Genomic DNA, 19,802 nt, shown 5'->3' with positions numbered 1-19,802 from the left:
CTGAATTTACATTTAAATTAAAACAAAGGCAAGAAGATGTTGGCATGGGGCACTAATTAATGCCGACATAGAAACTGGAATATCCTTTTGCATTTCTGTTAATCCACACCACAGATAATTATCTAGTGTTTTCATTGCTTTTCTATAAAACCATAGATTATATTAAATAAACAGGGAAAATAATTAGCTGTTCCCCTTCTGCCAAACTTTTTTATTATAATTAACTTATGAAACCTCCCCTGAGTTATTGAAGTGGGTCTTTAATATACATTGGGGATTTGGGAGACGGGACAGGGAATTATTTGATTGTGAGACTGTGGTTACTTGGGTCCTGAAACAGACAGCTATTCAGCTGGTAAGCATTCTTCTTTGTGAATCTTCGGCTGGCATATACAGGTCTGTTTTATGGTGGAAACTATATTCTACACATTTATCAAAATACTGCTCTATAGAGATAATGCTGAATGGTTTTATGATAAAATGAGACAAATGTGTAGTACAAGGAAGTTTGTTTTGTCAAAATGGTTTCTAAATATTGGGTTTAAAAGATTAATAAAACAAAAGCTCAGAAATGGAAAGTAGTTACTTTTCAAAGCTATTTAAAAAAGTTTTTGATGCCCCAATTTCTATCACTTTTTTTTTTTTTTTTTGAGACGGAGTCTCGCTTTTTCGCCCAGGCTGGAGTGCAGTGGCGTGCTCTCTGCTCACGGCAACCTCTGCCTCCCGGGTTCAAGTGTTTCTCCTGTCTCAGTCTCCCGAGTAGCTGGGACTACAGGTGCGTGCCACCATGCCTGGCTAATTTTTTTGTATTTTTAGTAGAGACGGGGTCTCCCCATGTTAGCCAGGATGGTCTCGATCTCCTGACTTTGTGATCCACCCGCCTTGGCCTCCCAAAGTGCTGGGATTACAGGCATGAGCCACTGCACCCGGCCCACTTTTTCAAGATGTCAATTCATTTAGTTAAGAAGGAGAGTTACTGTGTGGACTGCAGACAAGTTTCATGGCTTTATGGGCTGTGTGATGAGACATAGGGTCTGTCTTTACAATGTGTTTTCACTGGGCTTGTTCTCCTTCCACTTAAAACGTATTTTTCTCAGTGCAGACACATGAATGACAGAGAGGATTTTGCCAAAACACTTTGGGAGTTGGGAGGATATGTATATTGCATATGTTGGTTCATTCATCAATCATTTTAATTTGGCACCTTTGTGCCTGACCTGCCCTAGATGCCAGATGGAAGCATGATAAGGAGACTCAGGTCCTGGTTTCAAGGAACTCAGAGTTTACTAGTTCAGAGAAACAAACTTTTATTAATGAAGGACTCAAAGGGAGAACAGAGAGGTGGTCAGGGATGCTGCCCCTTGAGAAGCAATGAGTCTGAATTTAGTAGGTAGAAGGATATGACGGTGGAGGGAGTCAGGGAACAAGGCAGCACAAAGCATATGAGAGTGAGTGGGGCTAACTCGGGAACTAGAGTAGCTTGGTCTGGCTTGGAAAGGTAAAAGGACCCTTGATGTGAGAGGCCTTAGAATAAGTCAAATTTTAGGATTTAATTCCTGCCTTCTGGGAATTTTGGGAATTTGCGTTTTAAGAGAGTGTGCCAATAAGAAAGAGTATGAAGTATTATGAACAAAGTTTATATAAAGCACTGTAAGATTCCGGAGAAGGAAAAATGTGATGCCTAAATTTGACAGATCACCTCGTCAGCATAGGTTTCATGGTGAGCTCACAATCAGTCAGGATTTGTGTGTGCGAGCATGCATGTGTGTGTATTAGTCTCACGCTGCTAATAAAGACATACCCGAGAATGGGTAATTTATAAAGCAAAAGAGGTTTAATGGACTCACAGTTTCACGTGGCTGGGGAGGCCTCACAATCGTGGTGTAAGGTGAAGGAGGAACAAAGGCATGTCTTACATGGCAGCAGGCAGGAGAGTGTGTGCAGGGGAACTGCCCTTTATAAAACCATCAGATCTTCTGAGATTTATTCACTATCACAAGAACAGCATGGGAAAAAAACCCCACCCTCATGATTCAAATACCTTGCACCAGGTCCTCCCATGAAACATGGGGCTTGTATGAGCTACAATTCAAGATGAGATTTGGGTGGGGGCAGAGCCAAACCATATCAGTGTGTGTGTTTGAGAGAGAGAGAGAGAGAACTCACAAGTGGGTGTGCAAAAACTTTAAATTCATGGAATTGCCCATGGTAGGGGCAGGAAGGAAGACATAAAATAGAGGTGGCATGGTGTTTATCGTGGATTAGAATTATTTTCCTAAGTAAGAGCTTTGAGCAGGTCTGATGAACTAGCACAACCTCTCGTTTTGAGTTAGTATGCCTTCAAACTGTAGATCAGTTTCTCAACCAGGGGCGATTTTGCCCCCTTGGGGATATTTGACATTGTCTCAAGACAGCTGGGAGAGGGTGCTACTGGTGTGTAGCATGTAGAGGGAGGAAGTGCTGCCTTACATCTTACAATGCACGGGATTGACCGCCACGATAAAGAATTAACAAGGTCCAAATGTCAATGACATTCAGGTTGAGAAACCCTGACTTAGAGGTTTCCAATGTATGTGGATATGCTTGTGTGGGTCTGCTTTTAGTAGAGAGGACAAACGTAGATTCCAAAAGATCAGTGTATGTGTACTCATGCACTGACTCAGTACTCTGTGTACTTTGTGGAACTAACAATATTGTGTTACTTGCAGAATGTGTGAACAAGTAAGATTCCTTGTAAAAAATGGTTAGTGCTCTAACTACTGCTCTTATGCCTGTTAGCTGGGTCAAGTTGGTATGGCTTCTTTTCTTAACAAGAAATATAAAAGTTAATGGCTTAATTTTTAAAGAACACAGAGTCTTGAAATAATAATATGATTGAAATAACTGAAGACACAAAGTGTTAAAATCTTGGAGCATATTCTATAAAGCATATATTCTAGGAAGATGTTTTCTTTTCTGTTCATAGTTGCAGTAGAAACATACATTTTTCTTTAGAATATCTTTCACCATGTGTATTAGGGTTCTCTAGAGGGACAGGACTAATAGGATAGATGTATATATGAAGGGGAGTTTATTAGGAGTATTAACTCACACAGTAACAAGGTGAATTCCCACAAGTGGCTGTCTGAAAGCTGAGGAGCCGGGAAGCCAGTCCTAGACCCAAAACCTCAAAAGTACGGAAGCCAACAGTGCAGCCTTCAGCCCATGGCTGAAGGCCTGAGAGCCCAGAGCCCCTGGGAAACCACTGGTGTAACTAACTCCAAGAGTCCAAAAGCTGAAGAACTTGGAGTCTAATGTTTGAGGGCAGGAAGCATCCAGCACGGGAGAAAGATCTGCTCCTCTGCCTGCTTTTATCCTAGCTGTGCTGGCAGGTGATTAGATAGTGCCCACCCAGATTAAGGGTGGGTCTGCCTTTCCTTGTCTACTAACTCAAATGTTAATCTCCTTTGGCAACACCCTCACAGGCATACCCAGGAACAATACTTTGCATCCTTTAATCCAATGAAGTTGACACTTAATATTAACCATCACACCATGTAAATACAGCTAAACTAGATCAGCAAGTAAGAATCCAACTCATGAAAAGTAAGCATGTTCTTGGTTATTATAATTTGAAGTCTGGCTTATCTAAGTAACTGTATGAATACATAATTGTGTTCTGTTTAACTGAGTGATGTTTATTTGGGAAAAGAATACAAAATAAAACTCATTTTATACAATAGAGAGTAAGGAAAATGTACCAGAAGCAAAACAGCTAATTATCACATGAAATTTTCACCTCGACAACAGCATTATAGAATATAGCAGTTGCTACCACAAAACCAGGGAGGGCTTCACTGTCTTTATTTTTTTCTTTCTTTCTGCATAAAACTGGAAATTCATTACAGGTTGGCAGCTTGAAGATAGGGGTATTATGTGTTTTCATAAGTCAGGAAGCATGGGGCTTTTAAACGAATTTTATTTTAAAAATAGAAGTGACAAGACACTTTCTCATTTAAAGTGTATTATGATATTTTGTAACAGGAAAAAAATATCTATGCCTCCTACAAACTTATTTTCCTGTGGAGACAAGGCTCAGTAAAGTGGGCAGATGTTCTCACCAGTAACTTTAATAAAATCCTACTTCTGAGTCCTTTGTCCCTGCTAGTGAGGCTGAAGGTGCACTGGAAGCTTAAATTTCCTGGCTATTTAATCACCTTATTCTCTGTCAGGTCGAGCCCTCAGTGGGTTCTTACCTTTGCTGTCAGTTTTTAATCAATCCTTAACTCATAACGGAATTTGCAATGTGTCTTTTGATTATTGTGGTGTTTCCTTCTACGTCTGTCATTCCTGAGAGCACTTGCCATAAAGCCTTTCACAAAGAAACTCCATCATGGGTAACACATTGACCAATAGGGGCACCTCACAATGTATTCTTCTGTGAGATAGGAAAATATGTATTTGCAAATAGGACTCCTTTACATTTCAGGGCAGCTTGCTATTTTAAGGAATCTGAAGCAAATCTGTTTTTAGAAGAAAGCATCACTCCATATTTTCCAATTAAATGAAAAACCTGGTAGATAATCTCATAAGAGTTCTGGCTTGGTCTTTCAGGTTTCCTTTTTAAATTTTTTTATTTAAATCCCTAAACACTAGGTAAATGCTGATTTTTTTTCCTGTAGTTAAGAAGTGGCATAGTGTTCTGTGATATACATCCGGATCTGTCATTTTTATTTTCCCCTCCAGCTCCTTTTCTAGGTTTTGGCATCAGAAGTACCTTGTGTCCCCATGGGTTCAGTAAGTAAGTGCTGGCTGGCATTTATCTGCTGAAAGGTTGAGATTATCTGATTCATTCTTTTTCTCTGCAGGGAATTTATTCCGCAATTTCTCACTTCACTCCCACCTCAGTTGCTCTTCTGTTTTAGAGTTCGTTCTTCTCAAACTCTTCTGGCACCCAGTTTTGTCTACCTTATTGCACTTATTGGCTCAGACTCCTTCCCTGGCTGTCTGCTGCTGAGAGACCCAAGTCTAATCTTGAATTTTCCTCGAGAGCCCCTAATGGTTCCTTCCCAGACACCCTCCTAATCTGGGTGTCCAGGGCTTCCCTGACCATCTCTCACTTCAGCCACATGCGTCTGCTGGCTTCCAGGTGGAACCGTCACTGTCACTCCTGTCTTCAATTGTGGACCTCTGGCCACCTGCCAAGACTGCTTTTGAATCTTTCATGAAACTCTGATACCTTCCCAAAGTACACGGGTTCTCACTCCTGAATGGAAGAAAGTTAGTCTGAGGAAGAGTTTTGAAGACAAAGTATTTTAAATTCAGCTCTAATTCTATGTAAATACAACTAAGCTCTGTCAACATTTGTGTAACTTTTCTAGTCCTGCAGATGGTATTTTAAATTGAGGTCTGGGGACCATCTCTTATTTATTTTTATATCCACTTGGAACCAATCTGTGGTATTCAGACAAGAATGAGTGGTCAACACTATGAGTATAGTAAAACTCTATGTAGTACTTCCTAATCTAAAATATTATTGTAAATTGTGATACAGTAGAAAGACTACTGGATAGAGAAGAAGAGAATCTAGATTCTAGTACCACCCTCCACCCCTTTACTAACTCTGAGGGAAGCTCTGGTTTTTATTTGTGGTACCATCTGGCTCCCCTTTCTGGCTTCTGAAGGTTGTTGGGACAATCAAAAGAGGAACAGTAAGGAGAAGTGCTTTGAAAGTGACACAGCTCCATGAAGTTGCAAGGGGAAATTGTTATGATATTTGAGGCTGCAAAGAATATAACTTTTTTTTTTTTTTGAGACAGAGTCTTGCTCTGTCACCCAGGCTGGAGTGCAGTGGCACGATCTCGGCTCACTGCAACCTCTGCCTCCCGGGCTCAAGTGATTCTTCTGCCTCAGCCTCCTGAGTAGCTGGAACTACAGGTGCACACCACCATGCCCGGTGAATTTTTGCATTTTTAGTAGAGGCGGGGTTTCATCACGTTGGCCAGGCTGGTCTTGAACTCTTGACCTCAAGTGATCTGCCCACCAAAGTGCTGGGATTACAGGCACCATGCCTGGCCAAGAATATAACTTTATTAGGCTTTACCTGCTATGTACATCCATCCCAGTTTAGTGGCAGTCTCTGGCACAATAAATAACCAATTTGGCTAGATTCCTTTCTTGGTGTTGGCAATGCCTGATTTAAATAACAAGTGGTTACCCTAGATCACAAATCCACCTGCCTTAGGTACTATTTGTTTTGATGGATATCACTAGATAGTAGCTCAGTATATTCGGCCAGAATCAGGGACAATGTGGCCACTTGTGGAGAAGATTCTACAATGTCTGGCCCCTTCAGTGGATAATGAAATTGTCCTGTGCTCTCATCATGCCACATAGTGTTTGTCTGGGGAACTGTTTGAATGCACTGGCTTCCTCCTTCCATACAAGGATTTGTTTCTAGTAGATGCATAAGGAAGGGAGGTATGAATATAAGCTTTAGCACTTGGGCTCTAGCATTAGACTGCCTCTCTTCAAGAGCTTGTTTGACTGTTTTCAGACTCTGTGACCTTGCCCTAGTCACTTAAGGCCCCTGGACCTCAGTTTTTTCATTTCGATGAAGTACAGGATAATGTTTTTAAAAATATTTTTTATTTCAAAAGGTTTTGGGGAACAAGTGGTTTTCTATTACATGGGTAAGTTCTTTAGTGGTAATTTGAGATATTGGTGCACCCCTCACCTGAGCAGTATACACTGTACCTCATGTGTAGTCTTTTATCCCTCACCTCCCTGCCCTGAAAAATAATTTTTAACCTCAGGTTTGTAGTGAGGTTTAAATTAGAAAATGCAGGAAGGAAATTAGCAGGGTGCCTGGCCCTCAATAAAAAGTAGCTGTTAGGATTTGTAAAGCTTTGTTTGAACTAGAGTTTCTGACTTCACAGGCAGCATAGTTTGAGTCAAACCTATCAGGAAAGTCTTCAGGGCTTCCTATATATGAGACTACGTTGCCTGCAAAGAAAATTTAACTTCTTCCTTTCTAATTTAAGTACCTTTTTAATTTTTTTCTTGCCTGCTTGCTCTAAGACTTTTGGTACTCTATTGAATAGAAATGGTGAGCGTAGATATCCATGTCTTGTCATATATGACCTTTATTATGTTGAAGTACATTCCTTCTGTATAAAATTATCTTTTTTGAGAGTTTTTATCATAAAGGGATGTTGAATTTGGTCAAATGATTTTTCTGCAGCAGATGACCATATGATTTTTATCCTTCATTCTGTTAATGTGCTGTATCACATTTATTGATTAAGCATTCTTGCAGCCCAAGGATAAATCCCATTTAATCATAGTGGAGTATCCTCTTAATGTGCCGTTCAATGCAGTTTGCTAGTGTTTTGTTGAGGATTTTTGATCTATGTTTATCAAGGATATTGGCCTATAATTTTCTTTTTTGTAGTGTCCTAATCTGGCTTGGGCATGAAGGTAATGCTGGCGTTATTAAATGAGTTTGGAAGTGTATTCTCTTCTTCGATTCTTTGGAAGAGAAAGTGGAGAGTTTTTTTTTGAGACGGAGTCTTGCTCTGTCACCCAGGCTGGAATGCACTGGCGTGATCTCAGCTCACTGCAAGCTCCACCTCCCGGGTTCACACCATTCTCCTGCCTCAGCCTCCTAAGTAGCTTGGGACTACAGGCACCCACCACCACGCCTGGCTTTTTAAAATTTTTAGTACAGATGGGGTTTCACGTTGTTATCCAGGATGATCTCGATCTCCTGACCTCATGATCTGCCTGCCTGGACCTCCCAAAGTGCTGGGATTACAGGCATGAGTCATGGCACCCAGCCAAGTTCTTCTTTAAATACCAGGTGCTAATAAATTCAGTAAAGCTGCAGAATACAAAATCTACATCCAAAACTCAGTTGCATTTCTCTAGCAATGAACAATCCAAGAAATTAAGGAAACAATCCTATTTTTATAATAGCATCAAAAAATATAAAACACTTAAGAATCAATTTAACCAAGGAGGTAAAAAAATCAGTACACTAAAAACTGTAAGACATTAATGAAAGAAACAGAACAATATCCTGTGTTCGTGGATTGAAAAAATATTGTTAAAATGTCCATACTCTCCAAAGCAATCTACAGATACAATCCCTAACAAAATTCCAGTGGCATTTTCCACAAAGATAGAAAAACAGTCCTAAAATTCATATAGAACCACAAAAGACCCCAAATAGCTAAAGCAATTTTGAAAAAGAAGAACAGAGTTGGAGGCACACAGCCCGATTCAAATTATATTACAAAGCTATAGTTATCAGAACAGTATGGCACTGGCATAAAAATAGACATGTAGACCCATGGAACAGAATAGACAACTCAGAAATAAATCCATGCATTTCTAGTTGACTAGTCTTTGACAGGGTGACAAGACTACACAATGGGGAAAGGATAGTCTCTTCAATAAAGGGTGCTGGGAAAATTAGATATTCCCATGCAAAAGAATGAAGTTAGACCTGTGACTTAAACCACATGGAAAAGTTAACTTGAAAAGGATGTAAATGTAATCTGTGAAATGAAACTATGAAACTCCTAGAAGAAAACATAGGGAAAAAGGTCCTTGATATTGATCTTAGATGTTTTGGTTATGACACCAAAAGTACAGGCAACAAAAGCAAAAATAAACAATTGGGACTACATCAAATGAAAAAGCAGCCTAGAGAATGGTAGAAAATATTTGCAAGCCATATATCTGATAAGGAGTTAAGATCCAAAATATAAAAGAAACCTACCTGCTCAATTGCCAAAAATTAATACCCTAATTAAAAAGTAGGAAAAGGAGCTGAATTGATATTTTTCCAAGGAAGACATACAAATGACTAACAGGCATATGAAAAGGTGAAGGAATGCCAGGCCCTCCCACGTTCCTGTGGCTTCTTGTAATTGACTTTAAGTGGTTGCTGTCCACTCACTAGAATGGCATGGAGAGATGAATACCATGTATGATGGAAATTTTTAGTGCTTTTAGTTTTTGCTATTGACAGCATCAAACTTAAGAACCAGTTGCAATACCATTGTAACCTGCAATCAAAGATGATGACCATATTAACAGCTGACATTTTCTGAGACTATTGTGACTGGCTCAAAGTCAGCAAAGACTTTCACACGTGGATTAACTTTATCCTCTTAACATCCTGGGGTGAGGATCTACTTTTCAAATGAAGAAACTGACACTAAGAGAAGTCCGAGAACTAGTGTAATCTAGACAATGACACAGTCAGATTCAAACCCAGGCAAGCCCACCACAAAGCCTGAGATCTCACCAGCTGTATTTTACAATTGGGCAGTCCACTGCAAAAGCGATCTGTTTTATATTTGTATAAATTTAAGGGTACACAGAAAAGCGATCTGTTTTATATTTGTATAAATTTAAGGGTACACAGTGGTGAAGTCTGGGCTTTTAGTGTAGCCATCACCCAAATAGTGTACTTTGTACCCTTTAAGTAACTTCTCGTCCTTCCCACCCTTCCAAGTCTCCAATTTCTGTTGTTCCATGACTCTATGTCTCTGCGTACACATTATTCAGCTCTCATTTATAAGTGAGAAAATGACTGACTTTTGACTTTGTTTCTGGGTTATTTCACTTAAAATAATGACCTCCAGTTCCATCCATGCTGCTGTAAAAGACAGGATTTCATTCTCTTCTGTGGCTCAGTAGTATTTGATAGCATATCTATACCACATTTTCTTTATCCAGTCCTCCATTGATGGACACATGTTGATTCCATGACTTTGCTATTTATTACCAGTGCTGCGATAAACATATGAGTGTAGGTGTCTTTTTGATATAACAGTCTCTTTTCCTTTGGGTAGATAGCCAGGGGTGGGATTGCTGGATTGAGTGGTTGATTTTTAGTTCTTTGAGAAATCTCCATAGTGTTTTCCATAGAGGTTGTACTAATTTACCTTCACACCAACAGTGTGTAAGCATTCCCTTTTCTCTGCGTTGTCACCAACATCTGTTGCTTTTACAATTTTTAATAAAAAAATGAAATGTTTTGTAGAGTATATGCCTGATTGGATTCCTTAAATTTACCAACAGTAAATTTAATAGCAATCTTTGAACTCAGTGTACTACTCTGTATTGAGTTTTATTTTGTCCATCTTTGGAGGAAGAAACAGTGTCACAAATATTATTTGGCCTTTGTTTTCCAGCTTCCATTGTGATTCAGAAATGGTGGTGTCACATGAATCCGTGTTTGGAAGGAGAGGATTGTAAAGTGCTGCCAGATTACTCAGGTTGGTCCTGTAGCAGTGGCAATAAAGTCAAAACTACGAAGGCAAGTATAGACAAAATGCAACTACACCTTACAAGTTATCAACTGTGGGGCTTTCTCCCCTTGATTTTATTCTGCCATCAAGAACCCATTATTATGTGTTGGTAAATCTGCTTGGGCAGTGCTACCTTACGGCTTTGGCCTTTTTGAAAGGTGCATATCCCAGCATCATTCTGTGTGTCAGATTTTATAGAACAGTGATTTGGTGGGAGAATTCATTATTTTAGGCAGGGCTACTAAATTCATTTCAGCTTCTTCACAAGCCCGATTTAAAGTAAAAGTTTCAGAGTCGACAGGCCAATGTATCAAAACACCATGACAAGAATCCACATCCAGATGATTTACTCAAGTAGAAATACCTATTGCTTTAAAGGAGATTTAATGGTTGGAGATTCTTATTCAAGACTTAGAAGCCAACACTTTTCTCCCCAAATGGTCCTCTTTTCAATTCTCACTGTTGCTGAAGAACACCATTGTCTACCCAGTCCTCCAGCCAGAAACCTACCTTCTTCCTATGTTCAGTTGGTTACATTGTCCTTAGGATTTTTACTACCCAACTTTTCCATGATTCTTCAACACTGTGCTTACTCCTCTTGTCCAATCTGCCATCTCATATGGAGATGAATCTAGACTGCTAGACTGCTGCCTTCCAGTCTGGTCCCTACACAGTGACTACAATAATTTTGTAAAATGCACATCCTCTAAGCTAGTCCACCTCAAAATATTCCACTGGCACCCTCTGGTGATTGGTCCACTAGCCTCTGCCTGGTCCTTAATGAGTAACATGGCCAAACCACCTCCGCTTCCTTCTTGCTGCTCTAAACATCCTGGCCTTTTGTCAGTCCCTCTTACCCTGGTCCTTTTGCATGGGCTGTTCCCTCTTCATAGAATATCATAGAATATGTTTCCCTCCTTTCTTTTCTGGCTAATCATCATTTTTTCAGGGACATCTTTCCTGATTGAATTCATGCTCCCTGTATCTCTGAGCATTTATTATGGTTACATTTTACATAGATTGCTATCCGTATTTTGCTTAATACCTAGAGCTTTCTGTCTGGTGGGAGAGCTTTGATGTTGGGCCCTGGCTTTGTTTTTGCTTTCCCTGCTAGTCCCAGAGCCAGCTACATGCCTTGGTAACTATTTCTTGAATGAAAAATGACATGACCAAGGTCATTCTAAGATCATTAGAGCTGGACATACTGGAATGGAGTGACTCTTTGGTTCTCATTGCTATTGAGCTTTGATCCCGTAGGAAGTACATACAGTGAATGGCTTCTTGCCTTTCTTATGTCGTCCCCTTTATGAATACTTTGAATGAGAACTCTTAAGTGTTTGTTTAGTAATTCATCTTCAGCCATGGAGGTCAAAAACAGGCCAGTTCTCCTTCTAAGTGTGAACTTGAACTTTTACATTAAGATTTTGTAAAATATATTAAAATATAAAGATATTAAGTCTAAAACAAAATATTAGAAAATATGATTCTACAATACATTTTAAATGGGAACTTTAGCTGATATTATACCCCAGATTATCAATGGAATAGTTGTCGGTTGATTCTCTAGGTAAAACCAGACCATTTTCAACATTAATTGCGGTTGTCAACTAACTTATCCTTGTTAGTGATACTGAGATGACTGGGATAATGATCTAATATCTGCTTTTATATCCAGAGCAGCATAAGTCCATGGAGTCATTTATTGGTGGTGCAAGGAGGTCAACACTCGTATCATTCTAAGCCATTCCCAATAAATTTCCACGCTATATAGACTCAGCGTGCTTGCTAAGCAAACCCTGCCTTAAGATAATTTCCCTATCTTTCCCTTGTCCCATTTCAGCTATTTTTTCCTAATTCCTTCCTAAGCGAAAATCTTGGAGTAACCCATGAATTAGGGTATTACATCCATCAGTGATAAAAATTTTCTTTCATCATATTTCTTGTAGGCTAAGGAATAATATTTTGGAAGATTATATTTGTATTGATTTTTATATATAAATATAAAACAAGATCATGAGCAAAAGCCAACTGTAGTTCTCTTGGTAGAACGGCTCTCTATTTATGTGTAGTTAGAAAAGGCATTTGCAGGAAGCAAACCTTTAGGGGCATTTTGGCTCTGTGCTGGGAATGTAAGTTTGCTGTAGCTAAATCCTCAATGGTAGTGACATTTCATTTAGCACTTTGAAAAGTTGTAGAAAGATAATACAGTTCCCCAAGCCATCATGATACTTGGGCTGCTTTTTTAGTGATATGTCACTTGAGAATAATCTTGAAGTCATAAAACTTTGTTTCCTTTATTAATCCAAGTCAATGTGACTTGAACTGCATAAAACATTTTATGTCTTTTATGGATCTTATGCACATAGAGTAAATTTATTTGTGGATCTGTGACTAGCTTCCAGTAGTATCTTTTTCTTAAAATTGTTACTGACCTTACACCACAGGTAAGACAGAGGTCCTAGAAAAGCAGAACAATTGTCCCCCTAGAGGACATATTAACTAAACTGTATAACAAAATAGTTTCCAACAAAATAGTTTCCATTTTCTTTAAATAATTCATGCACAGCAGCATCAAAACACAGATAAGCTAAAATAAGATGGTCTCCAGTAAGCCAGCTATGTCAGAATTTTATTTTCCATTTAAATGCAAATATGAAAATAGTTGGCAGTTAACTTGAATATTAATAGCTTTAGATGAAGATATGAAAAGAGAGAGGATAATTCCCTAACTAGTCATCTTTTCCAGGTATAAAATATTGGCACTGAATTTACTCTGCCAACATAGTTTTCAGTGTCTCTAGAGGGGATGCAGCTACTGCTTCTTTTGGGAAAATATGACTCTCTCTGTGGACCTGCCTTAATTTTTTTTTTCTTAATTGAAATCTGGGTTTTGCTGCATTCGGTGAGCTAAAGAGTTTTTTTACTATCTGGGGTTGCCATTTTAAGCCTTCTAACAAGGGTATGATATCTTCTTAGCAACGAAGCCAAGCATTTGCCGTATCTTGTTTGCGAGCAGAAGCAAATCACTTTGAATCTTAAGACATTTTAGACTTTTTAATGTTCTTATTTTTGAATCCTCTACTAAGGGTGAAAAGCTATGTCTTTAGAGTAGCAGTTCTCAACCAGAGGCAATTTTGCCCATGAGTAGACATTTGGCAATGTCTCGGATATTTCTGGTCATCACACATTGTGAGGATGCTACTGGCATCTTGTGGGTAGAGGCCAGGGATGCTACTAAACATCCTACAAAGCACAGACAGCTTCTACAACAATTTTTTGACCCCAAATGTCAATAGTATGAAGGTTGAAAAGCTGCTTTAGAGAATAGTATATTTTTTTCAGTAGCTCTTTGCAAACTTCCTACTTGATTCTTTTACTTCATTTTGTTTTTCAAAGTTTCTATTGTCTAAATATTTCCAATATTTCATATTGGAAATATTGTCTAAATATTTCCAATATTTCATATTGGAAATATTGTCTAAATATTTCCAATATTTCATATTGGAAATATTGTCTAAATATTTCCAATATTTCATATTGGAAATATTGTCTAAATATTTCCAATATTTCATATTGGAAATATTGTCTAAATATTTCCAATATTTCATATTGGAAATATTGTCTAAATATTTCCAATATTTCATATTGGAAATATTGTCTAAATATTTCCAATATTTCATATTGGAAATATTGTCTAAATATTTCCAATATTTCATATTGGAAATATTGTCTAAATATTTCCAATATTTCATATTGGAAATATTGTCTAAATATTTCCAATATTTCATATTGGAAATATTGTCTAAATATTTCCAATATTTCATATTGGAAATATTGTCTAAATATTTCCAATATTTCATATTGGAAATATTGTCTAAATATTTCCAATATTTCATATTGGAAATATTGTCTAAATATTTCCAATATTTCATATTGGAAATATTGTCTAAATATTTCCAATATTTCATATTGGAAATATTGTCTAAATATTTCCAATATTTCATATTGGAAATATTGTCTAAATATTTCCAATATTTCATATTGGAAATATTGTCTAAATATTTCCAATATTTCATATTGGAAATATTGTCTAAATATTTCCAATATTTCATATTGGAAATATTGTCTAAATATTTCCAATATTTCATATTGGAAATATTGTCTAAATATTTCCAATATTTCATATTGGAAATATTGTCTAAATATTTCCAATATTTCATATTGGAAATATTGTCTAAATATTTCCAATATTTCATATTGAAAAATTTGTACAGAATGGAAGCAACAGTTTTGTCTTCAGTATCTTCCTCAAATGGCTCTCTAATCTGCCTGTCTCTTGGGCCATCACCATGGGTCATTGTCAATATAATAATAATTTAATGCTATCATAGGAACGTGTAAAAAACACAGTTTTGAACTCTACCTCTAGGATATTCTGGTGTAGTAAGTCTGGGATAGGGCTTAGAAAACCACGCTTTTAAAAAAGTTGTTCTTAGGGTGATTGTGATCAACAGGCAGTATGAGGGAACCATTAGTCTAACTGAGCTCTCTACCTGTTCTCACGTTTAATTGGCTTATACCTTGCTTTCTCTGCATCAAAGGTAAACTCCCTGCCCAGGTTCCCTCCCTGTTGAGAGAACATCAATGGATCCCCATTGGAAACTGATGCAAAATACAGATTATAAGCATCTTAAATGGGCCTTCACTGCCAATCATTGTACAGGCCATGTATTTCCCCATACCATTGCTGCCTCCTTTTTCCACTTCCCCTTCTAAAATTCCACTTGTCTTTTAATGTCCAGCTCAGATGACTCCTTTACCCTCAAGTTTTGTCTTCCCTGATCTCTATAGTCAGACTTGAAATGCTCAGGGTACCCTAATGAATGGGAGTAGAGCTAATACTGGCATCTTAGTAGCCTTGTATCCATCAAAATTCAGTAGTAGCAATGAATCTTCCACATGTAATCAGTACAATAATAATTTTAAAGGATTTTAAAGGAAAATAAGTCTGAGAGCATTTTATCATCCAACTTCAGTGAAGTTGTCCAAAATGAGCTGGGCATAGGGAATAAGTTGCCTCAAAGAAGATGCTTTTGACAATTACATCCCGGATGTAGATTGATAGATCCAGAAAGAGCTAACATCACAATAGCCACCATTTCCTGAGTACAAACCATGTGTCAACCACTGGGCTGTGTCATTCAAGTCACATATTTTATTTACTCTTTGCTACAACTGACAGGGGCAGGTACTATTATCTCTATTTTGCAGATGAAGAAACTAAGGCAAAGAGAGACAGTCTACCCCATCACAGAACATGGCCAACTCCATCATTCAGTTGCTCAAGCCAAAGATCTTGGAATTCTCCTTGATTCCTCTTTCTCTTACATCTTTGTTCTATTTGTCACAACTCTATGACAGTTCAGGCTTGCCATGCATTCCTCATCTCTTCCTTGAACCTCAGAAAAAGGCCAAAGTCCTTGCATTTAACTCTCCCTCTCCTCCTTCAACCTTCCTTGACATCCTGTATAGAAGAGCGGCCCTCTACCCTCCCTGCTTCAACCTTTCTTTCCTCTATTATACTACCTTACTTTTCTCCGTTTCCCATATTATTAATTTTACCTGTTTGTCCAACCTCTTCCTCTGGAATAGGGATCAGCAAACTGTGGTTACAGGCCAAATCCAGCCATTGGCCTGCTTTTGTATGGGCCATAAGCTAAGACTGGGTTTTACATTTTTAAGTAGTTGGAAAAAATCAAAAACAGAATATTTCAGAATGCAAGAAGATTATATGAAATTCAGATTTTACCATCTATACATAAAGTCCGGAACAAAGCAATGCCCATTCATTTATTTATTGTCTGTGGCTACTTTTGTGAATGAAACAAAGGCAGAGTTAAGTAGTTGCTATAGTGACTGTATGGCCTGCAGAGCTGAAAATATTTACCATATTGAGTCCTTTCCAGTAAAAGTTTTCCAGTCCCTGCACTAGAAGGTAAGCTCCATGGGGGCAGGGTTTTTGTTTAGTTTGCTGTAGTTACCCAGCACAAACAAAAGGGGAGTAATATTGTTGAATACATAAAGGCCAGATGTCAGTTAATAGCAGCGCTGAGGTTTGCATACATAGCTGATTGGGTCTAAAGCCTGGGTATGGGGACTATACTATCAAATAATTTGCTTTGAAAAAATATTTTTGTGGTATAGGCACGTTAAAGTCTTACACTTTTTTTTTTCCATCTGAGCTGGTATATTGACTAACACGTAAAATTTCTTACATGACCAATCAACTATAGAAACTGCTGTTCTATTTTCTTAGATCATAAGCAATCAGCCTGGATGTCTGAAAAATACAACCACTACCTTTTTAATGGATAATACAGCAGTTTTATAAAATAATCTATTTTCAAAAGTGAAAGTTAACTGCATAAAAAATAACATAAAAAAGGCAACATTTTTATCTTGACATGCACTGATTTTAATCAACCATTTATTTGAAAAAATTTTAGTGCCATTAACAAAGCATGCTCAGCATGCATGAACGGATGATGGGCGATGAGTGTACCTAATCAGATGGGATTTTTATAACCTCACAAATACAAAGCCAGACTGCGTAATACCCTCTTATGGAAGTCTTTGTGCATGTATTCTTTATATTTCTTGCTTTTAGGCTGCAAAGCAGAATTTGAACTGTTGATTTGGTGAGGTCGGTTATAGGTAAATGTACAAACTGATAAAGTATTCACAGTCAGGACTGTGGTCTCGGGGGCAGGAATGGTTATTTTGGTGGGTATGGAGTGTTGAATGTTCCCTTATTTTGATTTGTTTTAGGTAACGCGGTAGCGAAGAGAGAGGTGTGCTTCAATCCTGGAGGGGCAGCAGGAGGCGGAGCTCTTTTGCTTGGATTCCCATCCTGGCCCCTTTGCAGAAAATTGACTAGGATTTCAGCAACTTCATATTTGTGTATGTGAGCTGTGAGAGGTGGCATTCACTTAACTGGCCCAGCCCTCTCTGCTTCGTGATTTTATTTCATTGAATTATAACCACAGGCCACCACACATTTGACATCCTATCGGATTCCCAAGGAGCATACCTCCGAAATCCGAGAAGAGCAAATCAGAGTCTTCAAAATGGATCACCACTAAGGGCATGTTCATTCTTCACTTTCTTTCTGCTTTTACAAAAGAAAGAACTTGGATGTATGTTCCAAAGGGTCCTCATTCTGTTCCTCTTTTGAACTTTTCCTTTTTTTGAACTTTTCCTTTTGTCCTTGTATTAAAGTGGTTTTAAAGGGGTCTAAAAAGATTTTGGCAAAACATATTTGCAGATGTAGATTAGCTGGTGAAGAAAATTACTGCTAGAGATCAACTGATTAACTGGTAAAGAACGTTTATTTTATAACCCTTGAAGAATAGAAGGACATAGTTGGATTATTGTGTGTGCATTGTATTTTTACCTTTAATTTTTTTTTGCTTTCCATTGTCCAGTTAGCAGAGATAAAATGAGAGCATTTTAACTTCAATGTACCATTTTACTGAGTGCTAAGGAAGCATATCAATTCCAATATTTTATAACCAAAGCTCTATCAGAACATATTTATAAAACTTGTTGGAATTTTTACGGCTTTTGTGTAGTCATGTAGGTAAATCATTTAAAATATAAAACAATCTCAATTTAGATCAAGGGTTATTTCTTAGATCAAATTTATGCCAATTATATGAAAAGATTTTAACTCTGAGACAGGAGTCTTTCAGTGCTGAATTTTTAGACTGTAAATGAGTTCTTCTTAACTTAGCTGTTTCCCTACTTCTGTGACTTCTGTGTTAGCCATCTTAGTCCTGATTGGCTTAATGATTTTGCAGCAGACGTGTCTCCACATATTCTCAAATGCTGTCATGTGGAAACATATGAAACAGATGAAGAATGACTGACCCAGATTTTACATGTATAGTTATTAAAGTACATACTACTGTAAAAATATGGGATGAATTTTATATATTAAGAAATGCCAAAAACATAGTTTCTGCACCAAGTTAATTATCCCTGTCCTTTCACATTTATGGGGGGAAAATAAATACTTTAATGTTGTTTATAGCCTAACAGTTATTTGATTTTATTCTTGCAGAAAGATTTGTTGGCTAAATTTTTGAATTTGACTAGATGCTTACTAAATTTGTTATGAATAAGTAAAAAAATTCATCCTGCTGATGGCATACATGTTTTTGTGATTATTATATGCCTTAAGACTTACTTTGTGTTAACATCCTACCTAGGCTTGCACATTTTAAACATGAAAAACTCCTTTTAAAAATAACACTTAACTAACTTTGGGGATGTTGAACTATATGGCAAAGTTGGCACATACATTTGGGTAGCTTAGTTTCTTCTCCCAAACCTATGTAGCATTAAACTTAGGCACACTCATGATGTTTTATGCATACTTTGCTCCCTTTAGTATTGAGTTAAATATATATATATATTTAACTATGTATTTAAATACACACACACACATATAAATATATATATATGGAAATTTTATGGTACATGAAACAGTGACTTGACAGTACTTCACCTTAAGGTACATCTCTGGTGAGTAAACCACTTCCAGGGAATCAGTGGTCCATTTGGGAAAATGGCAGGCCTCAAAGCTGCCATTTCATCCATTGTTGTTTCAAAGTGTACTTTTTTACTTCAAAAGTAAGGCCTGAAATGGGGCTTGCTTTGAGAAGTATTTTAATGTTATCATTCCCATTCCTTTCCTGTAGGGAAATAGGTATGAGAATTTTTGGTATTTTTGCAGAATTTAAAACAAACAAACATACCAGGACAGTTTTGAGGCTGTTGGTCACAACATGTTAGGACTCTGACTGGCACATGTAGTCTCAACCCCTGAGAAACCTTTGCCGCTTGTATCTGTGTGGACACAGCAAAAGTCTCCGTAAAGGAACAGTACCTAGATTTTTCTCTCTCTCCCTCATGTCCGGATGTGCTGCTCCAAACCATGTACCCCTTTGCCTTCATTTCCACATTGGAAAGGTGGAACTCTGTTAATAAATTACATTTAAGGAGGCTCTACAAGACTGTTCAGAGTTATTGGCAAAATTCTCTATCCCTCTACAAACCTATTTTTCTACTCAATTTGGGAGATCTTTATGAGTATTTCCATTTCATAGAGGAGAATTTAAGACCTACAAGATATTAGACCGACCCAAACTCACACAGGGAGTTATTACTGGAAATTATACAATGAGGGTCATGGTAAGATTCAGAAAATTCTAGATTTCTTTTTCTCTGAGAGTACTTTTAAAATACTATTCTGTATTCTAGGTGTCCAGGTGATGGGCTAGCCTTAAATCTGTAGCCAGATTCTGTTTGCATCCAGCACCTGTGCTCTTTGCCACTATCCCAGTGTCAACAAACTGATGAAGAATATCATGTTGCTACCCATTTTTTAAAAAGTGGATGCCTTCCTTACACCTTATAGAAAAATTAATTCAAGAT

At 37.6% G+C, this 19,802-nt stretch overlaps 1 protein-coding gene across 4 annotated transcripts in view; it reads left to right on the top strand.

Moving 5' to 3' along the window:
- TAFA4 (TAFA chemokine like family member 4) overlaps positions 1-18,509 on the top strand; it is a 200,683-nt gene extending 182,174 nt beyond the window's left edge. For 3 of the 4 annotated variants that reach the window (XM_016941474.4, XM_054680785.2, XM_054680784.2), the window contains 2 exons: positions 10,188-10,312; positions 17,133-18,509. In XM_016941474.4, coding sequence (XP_016796963.2) covers positions 10,188-10,312; positions 17,133-17,144 — 137 coding nt within the window. In that variant the 3' untranslated portion in view covers positions 17,145-18,509. The remainder of the gene's footprint in view (positions 1-10,187; positions 10,313-17,132) is intronic. The other variant, XM_016941477.4, reaches the window with a different exon arrangement.
- Positions 18,510-19,802: the final 1,293 nt, after the last annotated feature.

This window comes from Pan troglodytes, chromosome 2, assembly GCF_028858775.2.
Source record: "Pan troglodytes isolate AG18354 chromosome 2, NHGRI_mPanTro3-v2.0_pri, whole genome shotgun sequence".
In the NCBI taxonomy this organism is placed as follows: Eukaryota; Metazoa; Chordata; class Mammalia; order Primates; family Hominidae; genus Pan; species Pan troglodytes.
This window is presented reverse-complemented; position numbering and strand designations above follow the sequence as displayed.